At 63.2% G+C, this 8,314-nt stretch overlaps 1 protein-coding gene across 1 annotated transcript; it reads right to left on the bottom strand.

Moving 5' to 3' along the window:
* Nucleotides 1-4,190: 4,190 nt before the first annotated feature.
* Nucleotides 4,191-8,059, bottom strand: LOC136569983 (vacuolar fusion protein MON1 homolog B-like). Its single transcript, XM_066570382.1, has 5 exons — nt 8,009-8,059; nt 6,550-7,569; nt 5,321-6,137; nt 5,075-5,222; nt 4,191-4,395 (listed from the first exon to the last, which is right to left on the bottom strand). Exons 2-5 carry the CDS (start codon nt 7,454-7,456, stop codon nt 4,213-4,215), a joined length of 2,055 nt encoding a protein of 684 aa, XP_066426479.1. The 5' UTR covers nt 7,457-7,569; nt 8,009-8,059; the 3' UTR covers nt 4,191-4,212.
* Between the last annotated feature and the right edge of the window lie 255 nt (nt 8,060-8,314).

The raw sequence follows: 8,314 nt of genomic DNA, 5'->3' as shown, positions 1-8,314 counted from the left end.
GCTCAGGTGTCCAGGGGGGTCACTCAGGGGCTTGTGGGAGAGGGGTTCAGGGTCAGTCAGGAGCTCAGGAGGTCACTCAGGTGTTGGCACTGAGGTGTTCAAGGGTGTCCCTCAGGTGCCCAGAGGTGTCACAGGTGTCATTCAGGTGTCAGCAGGGACACTCAGGTGCTCGAGGGGGGTCCTGGGGGGGTCACTCAGGTGTCAGGGGCTCACCCAAGCTCAGCCACTTCTCCTTCATCTTCTCCAGCTTCACCAGTTCAGCCTTCAGGTGTGCTGGAGCCTGTGGGGGGACAGGGGGAAGGGGGTGATCCCGGGGTGTGCCAGGGAACCCAGGTGTGGGTGGGACCCCCAGGTGTGTCAGGGACCCCAGCCCAGGCCTCACGTGAGTGACATGCAGGTGCTTGAGCTCCTCCATGATGGCCTCCAGCTGCTGGCAGTGCTGCCACCTGGGAGTGAGGGGACACAGGGGGTGACACGGTGGTCACATGACCCATGTGGGTCACCTGGTGCCACCCCTAGCCCACCTGTGTCCCCCAGCCCCACCTCTGTTCCCGGCGCAGGTTTTTCAGCTGCTCCCACTGCTGCTTTGTCCCTTCCAGGTCCTGCTGCTGCTCCAGGCAGAGCCCACAGTGCCTGTGGGGGGTCAGGGGGCACCAGGTGTGCTTGGGGAGGGGGTCAGAGGTCATGTGGGCACAGGTGAGGTTGGGGAGGGTCACAGGTGTCCCCACTCACCTCTGACCTTTGGCCTCCACCTCCTTCCCTTGCAGCTGTGCTCTCCGCAGTGACTCTTGGGGCGGGGGGGGGCAGGGGGTCACAGGGGTCAGGGGGTCACAGGGGTCAGAGGGTCACAGGGGCCAAGGGGGTCCCTCTGTGACAGGGTCCCACCCCTTCTGGGGGAGTCAGGAGGGGCCACAAGGGTCAGGGAATCATGGGGGTCAAGGGGGTCAGAGGTTCAGGGGGCATCAGGGGAGGTTTTGGGGGCGGCCCAAAGACCCCAGGACCCCCCAGGCTCACCCTGCACCTGCTGCCAGGTCCTCTCCAGTGCCTCCTTTTGCTGCTGCACTGTGGGGAGGGGGAAACGAGCTCAGAGCCCTCTGTCCCCACAAACCCCTCAGGGTCCCTACCCACCACCCAGCGACACCACAGATCCCTCTCTGTGTGTCCCCAGCCCTCTCTGAGTCCCCCTCCAGAACCCTCAGGGACCCCCCCAAACCTCTGTGTCCCCCTCCAGACCCCTTAGGGATCCCCCAAACCTCTGTGTCCCCCTCCAGACCCCTCAGGGATCCCCCAAACCTCTGTGTCCCCCTCCAGACCCCTTAGGGATCCCCCAAACCTCTCAGTGTCCCCCCCAGGTGACCCACGCTGCTCCAGTTCCTGGCGCAACTCCTCACTGCAGTCTTGTGCCTTCACCAGCTCCTCTGTTGTGGCCTCACGGACTGTGGGACACGGTGGGATGGACAGAGGGACACAGGGGGACATGGCAGTCACATGAGGGAGCACAGGAGGACATGTGGGACATGGGAACATGGGGGAACACAGGGCTCCTCACACTCACCTTTCTTCAGGCTGTGCACCTGCCTCAGCAGCACCTCCAGCTGTGGGGTCCCCCCAGAGGGACCTGAGGGGGGAACTGGGCAGGACACAGGGCCACTGCCTCTCTTGGAGACACTTGAGACCACCTTGTCCCTGGGGCGGGGGGACACTGGGACACACGGTGGTCTTGGGGGGTCTTGGCCATAGAACCCCTCACTGCGTGGGTCCGGGTCCATCACTGCAGCCTGGAGGGACACGGTGGGGACATAGGGGTACATGGAGGATGATGATGGTGGGCAGTGGCTTGTCCCCTCCTGTCACGTTGTCATCCTCTTCATTCCCCTTTTTCCACCCTCAGCCCCACATTTTCTGTCACGTTTCACCATTTTCTCCCTCCTTATCTCTTTCCTCTAGGGTTCCTCCCATTCCTGTCACCTGCTTCCTCCAGTTCCTGCCACCTCTGTCCCTTCCATTTCTGCCCCTCATTTCCCCCTCAGTCCTTTCCCCTCTTGCTCCATTTTCAGTCACCAACACCCTCTTTTTACACTTTTCTGTCTTGTGTCCTTACACTTCGTCCCTTTTCATCCCCCCTTTCCCTTCACCTTCTTTCTACAGCTTTCTCAGCTCCTGTCCTTCCCATTCTCTCAGGTTTTTCCCTCTTCTTCCCCTCACGTTTTCCCACCCTTTCCCCCTCATATTTTCCCATCCTTTTCCCCCTCACGTTTTCCCACCCTTTTCCCCTCATGTTTTCCCCTCACATTTTCCTACCTTTTCCCCTCATGTTTTCCCGCTCTTTTCCCCTCACGTTTTCCCGCCCTTTTCCCCTCACGTTTTCCCGCTCTTTTCCCCTCACGTTTTCTCGCCCTTTTCTCCTCACATTTTTCTTGCCCCTTTCCCCTCACATTTTCTACTTTTTTCCCTAATTTCTCCCTAATTTCTCTCACCCTTCCCCCTCATGTTTTCCTGCCTTTCGCCCCTCACATTTTCATGCCATTTCCCTTCTATTTTTCCACTTTTCCCCTCACATTTCCCCACCTTTTTTTCCTCTCACATTTTTCCACCTTTCCCCCTCACAACTTCCCGTCATTTTCCATCCACTCCTTGCCCTAATTTTTGTCCCCTTTTCCAGCTGTTTCTGTCCCTTCCTGATGTCATTTTCTGTCCCCTTTTCACCCCCAATCTGTCACTTCTTCCAGCATATCCTCTTCCCTTTTTCTGCTCCCTTTCCTGTCTATTTTTGCTCTCCATTTCTTGTCACCTCTTCCAGCCTTTCCTGTCACATTTTCCCACTGATTTCTGTCTCCTCACCCCTTTCTTTCCTGCCCCATTTCCCCTCTTTTTTGCCTGCTCTTACCCACCTTTTCTTTAAGGTTTTCTCCCCATTTTCCCTCCCGCATTCCTCTCATTTTCAGTTCCCTTTTCCCCTTTCTCTATCGCTGTTCTCATCTCCTCTCCCCCCTTCCCCATCTCCTCACCCCTCAGGATGTCCCCCCCGTCCTCTCACCTCTCAGGCCATGTCCCCCCATACCCTCACCAATCAGGATGTCCCCTGACCCCTCAGGATGTCCCCTCACCCTTCAGGCCATGTCCTCTCATCCCCTCATCCCTCAAGATGTCCCCTCATCCCCTCAGGATGTCCCCTGTCCCCTCACCCCTCAGGCCGTGTCCCCCGATCCCCTCAAGATGTTCCTCCATCCCCTCATCCTTCAGGCCATGTCCCCTCATTCCCTCACCCCTCAGGCCGTGTCCCTCCATCCCCTCACCCCTCAGGATGTCCCCTCATCTCCTCACCCTTCAGGCCATGTCCCTGCCATCTCCTCACCCCTCAGGCTGTGTCCCCCAATCCCCTCACCCCTCAGGCCATGTCCCTGCCATCCCCTCATCCCTCAGGATGTCCCCTGACCCCTCAGGATGTCCCCTGACCCCTCAGGCCGTGTCCCTCCATCCCCTCACCCCTCAGGATGTCCCCTCATCCCCTCAGGATGTCCCCTCATCTCCTCACCCCTCAGGCCATGTCCCTGCCATCCCCTCACCCCTCAGGCCGTGTCCCCCGATCCTCTCACCCCTCAGGCTGTGTCCCCCCTGTCCCCTCACCCCTCAGGCCGTGTCCCCCCATACCCTCACCCCTCAGGATGTCCCCAGACCCCCCAGGATGTCCCCTCACCCTTCAGGATGTCCCCTCACCCTTCAGGCCATGTCCTCTCATCCCCTCATCCCTCAAGATGTCCCCTCATCCCCTCAGGATGTCCCCCCCGTCCTCTCACCCCTCAGGCCGTGTCCCCTGATCCCCTCACCCCTCAGGCCGTGTCCCCCAATCCCCTCACCCCTCAGGCCATGTCCCTGCCATCCCCTCATCTCTCAGGATGTCCCCGGACCCCTCAGGCCGTGTCCCCCCATCCCCTCAGGATGTCCCCTCATCTCCTCACCCCTCAGGCCATGTCCCTGCCATCCCCTCACCCCTCAGGCCATGTCCCCTGATCCCCTCACCCCTCAGGATGTCCCCTGACCCCTCAGGACGTCCCCTCACCCCTCAGGCCGTGTCCCCTCATTCCCTCACCCCTCAGGATGTCCCTGCCATCCCCTGACCCCTCAGGATGTCCCCTCACCCCTCAGGCCGTGTCCCCTGTCCCCCCAGTCCCCCCGGAGTCAGGACTCTCCCCGGGCTCTCAGTGTTTATTGTCAGCCCTCGGGCTCGGGGCCCTCGGGGCGCGCGGGCGCGGCGCAGAACGGTGCCGGGTAGCGGATGAACAGCCAGTCCTCCTCCTTCTTGAGCCAGCGCAGCAGCTTGGTCAGCACGGCGATGGCGCCCGCCTTCGTCACCAGCGGGCTGAAGCAGCTGTACAGCTCGAATTTGCTGGTCACCTGTGGGAACCCACGCCTGTTAACTGTGGGATTTACTGATGGCACTGCCAGTGAAAATCCTGTTAATTGTGGGATCTACTGATGGCATTGCCAGTGAAAATCCTGTTAACTGTGGGATCTACTGACAGCATTGCCAGTGAGCATCCCATTAATTGTGGGATTTAGTGACAGCACCACCAGGGAACATCCTGTTAACTATGGGATCTACTGATGGCACTGCCAGTAAGTATCTCCTTAATTGTGGGATTTACTGACAGCACTGACACCGAGCATCCCATTAACTGTGGGATTTACTGATGGCACTGACACCAAGCATCCCATTAATTGTGGGATCTACTGATGACACTGCAACCTGTTAACTGTGGGATCTACTGACAACACCGCTAAGGAACATCCCACTAACTGTGGGATCTACTGATGGCACTGCCAGTGAGCATCCCATTAACTGCAGGATTTACTGACACCGCCAGTGAGAATCCCATTAACTGTGGCACCTACTGATGACACCATGTCCCATTAACTGTGGGACTCACTGATGACACCACATCCCGTTAACTGAAGGATCTACCGACAGCACCACCAGCCAGTGACCCCCACTAACTCTGGAATCTTCTCAGGAAAGCACCAACAGGTGCTGCTGCCTCTGGGCCCTGCTGAGGGCTCCTTCCCCGCGGCTCACCCAGGCCAGCAGCGTTTCCTTCTCGGCCACGTGGTAGAGCAGGCGCAGGGGCCGGTGTGGGCTGTGCACCCGGCTGTGCAGGTAGTGGTACAGGTCGAAGAGCCGGTGCTGCTCCTCCTCGCTGGTGTAGGGCTCCTCCAGCTCGGGGCTGCGGCCAGTGAGGGAGGGGGGACACGGGCGTCAGGTGAAGGTCAGGGACACTCCCACCCTCCAATTCTGGCGTGTCCCCCCTCCCCATCCGCACACCTGGTGAACTGCGGCAGCTGCTGCATCTCCTCCGGCCCTTCCAAGGGTTTGTAGAGGAAGTGCCGGAGCTCGGGGGCGCCGGGACGGGACGGGCCGTACCCCGCTCCCCCTCGCACGGCCGCCGCCAGCTCGGCCAGCCAGCCCTGCGCCCGCAGCGTGTCCTCCAGCTGCCTCCGGCACGCAGCCGCCGCGTAGAATCCCTCTCGCTCCGTGGACAGCAGGATCAGCGTCACACCCTCCTCCTCCTCCTCGCCCAGCCGCGCCGCGTACGCATAGAAATACCCATCGGGGTTGAAGCGTGGCAAGCACACGGGGGTCCACACCTCGCCCGCCCCCGCGCCCGCCCCGCCGCCCAGCAGGTTGAGCAGCAGGTGGAGGTCGCTGGCGCAGAGCCGCCCGCCCTCGGCCAGCGCCCGCTGCCGCGCCGCCGTCACCAGGCGGCCCCGGGCCGCCAGCACGGCCAGGGCGGGCGCGGGGCGGGCGGCGGCGGCGGCGCGGCGCAGGGCCCCGGACACGGCGCGGCGGAGCCCCCCGGGCAGGGGCAGGCAGCGAGCGGCCCCCAGCAGCAGCCGCCCGTCGGCCGCGGCCCCGCAGAGCAGCCGGTCCAGCACGGCCTCGGCGCCCGCCAGCAGCCGGCGAAGGTCGAAGCCGCGGCGTCGGGCGAAGACTCGGGCGATGCCCCCGCGGGTCAGCAGCGACAGGATCTGCTCGTGAACGAAGGCCAGCTCCCGCCGCAGCTGCGCCGCCGACTGCCGTGTGCGGGACACCGACACCAGCAGCAGCGGGCCCCGCTGCTCGAACACCAGCGTGCGGTCCTCTGCGGGGCAGAGAGGGAACACGGCGGTCACACGGGGCGGGGGGACACGGAGGGTTTGGGGGTAGCCAGATGTACCTGGACATTGTGGGGTGTGCTGTTTCTGGAGAGTGGCTGTAGCAAGGCAGGGTTTTTAGGGGGGGTGGCAGGAGCCAGGAAGGGGTTTGGGGGGGTAGAGAGTTTTGGGAGGCTGGTTGTACCTGGGCAGGCTGATTCGGTAGATTCAGCTGTACCTGGGAGAGGTGGTTTTGGGGCTGGGATGTTGCGTTTGGAGGGGGCTGTTTGGAGCAGGGATGGCCGTACCTGTGGGGGCTGTTTTGGGGCTACCTGGGGGTGGTGCTATGCAGGTTTGGGGTTACCCACAGGTCTGTGTAAATCTGGGGATTCTGTGTCCGCCCCCCCGCTGGCCCCGTACCGGAGCAGATGGCCCGGATGGCGTTGCCGCCGCTCTGGATGAAGGACACAAGGGCCATCATGACACCCATGGTGGCCGCCAGCGCCTCCTCGTTGCCGTGCCGGGAGTAGATCGGCTTCCCGGCCTCGCTGAGCACGAACACGTGTTTGCGCCGCGCTCGCCAGCCCGCGGCCGCCACGTCCTCGTCTGCACCGCGCCGCCCGCCCGGCACCGATGTGGCCGCCGCTGCCGTCACCGCCGCCGTCACCTCCTCCTCTTCCTCACCGGGGTGACACACCGGGGACGTCACTGCTGCCGTCACCTCCTCCTCTTCCTCCTCATGGTGACACACTGGGGACGTCACTGCTGCCGTCACCTCCTCTTCACTGGGGTGACACCCTGAGGATGTCACCGCTGTTGTCACCTCCTCTTCATCCCCTACAGGAGGACGTGCTGGGGACGTTGCGTCCATGGTCATCTCCTCCTCACTGGGTTGAATGGCTGGGGATGTCACTGCTGCTGTCCCTGCTGTGGTCACCTCCTCCTCCTCACCCCCAAGTGGGGGACACCCCAGGGATGTCCCTGCTGTGGTCACCTCCTCCTCCTCCTCACTGGGATGACAGCCCTGGGACGTTGTGGATGCTTCTGCCGTCACTGCTGCCATCACATCCTCATCCCTGCCACACGGCCCACCTTGGGATGCCATGGCCACTGCCACCTCCTCCTCCTCCTTCTCACTGGGGTGGCACTTCAGGGACGCTGTGGCTGTCACCACTGCTGCCACCTCCTTGTCCTCCTCCTCCTCATTCCCAGCAGGGTGACACACGGATGATGTCATGGCTGCCGCTGCTGTCACATCTTCCTCCTCATCGTCCCCACTGTGGTGACAGCTTGGGGACGCCGTGTCCACTGTCCTGCCCGGCTCCATCTCTGTCTCACCTGTGACCAGCAGGGGGCGCCGGGGCGGTGCCTGCACACCTGGACAGCCCCGCCCTGCCCCACCCTGCCCTCACCAAGGGTGGGGTCAGAGCTCCTGGGCACCTGTGGGGGAGATGGGGTGGGCTCACCGGGGGCGTGGCTTCACAGACCACACCCCACCCCTAATCCACACCTTGTGGCCACACCTCCAGCCCCACCCAGTATGTCTCAGTCCTGGTGGTCTTTGCCTAGGCCACGCCCACTATCAACAAGCCACGCCCCCACCGAGCCTCACCCCGGAACACCCCACACGTGCATCCCAGACCACGCCCCTAAAGTGAAGCCACGCCCACTTAGCGACAAGCCACGCCCCAAATATCTTTAGCTCCGCCTCCGGAGCCCCCGGGCCACCCCGCCCCCTCACAAAGCCCCGCCCTCCGGCGAGATCGCCCCCGGGCCGCCCCCTCCCCACTCGGCCCCGCCCTCGTTCAGGCCCCGCCCCCAGCTGTGCCCGCCCCCGCTGTCCCCGCCCCCGCGCTGTCCCCGCCCCGCGCGCGCTCACCGGCCGCGCTCCCGCTCCCGCCGCTGCCGCCGCTTCCGGGGCCGCCGCGCCGCGCGCCCCGTGACGTCATTGCGCGGCCGCATCCACCAATCACCGCGCGGCGCGGAGGAGGGGGGCGCGGCCTTCGCGGGCGCACCAATCAGCGACCGCGGGGCGGGGCCTAAGGAGTGACGCCTCTTTTGGCGGGTTCAACCGCTCCACCCCCTTCCCTCATGACTCTCCGTGACGTCACAAAGGGGCGGGGTCAGAACGCAGCCTCATTGCGGAGGGCGGGGCCAGAGCGATCCCTATAGCGGCTATAGGCGC

This window comes from Molothrus aeneus, unplaced genomic scaffold (genome assembly GCF_037042795.1).
Source record: "Molothrus aeneus isolate 106 unplaced genomic scaffold, BPBGC_Maene_1.0 scaffold_30, whole genome shotgun sequence".
Lineage (NCBI taxonomy): Eukaryota > Metazoa > Chordata > Aves > Passeriformes > Icteridae > Molothrus > Molothrus aeneus.
This window is presented reverse-complemented; position numbering and strand designations above follow the sequence as displayed.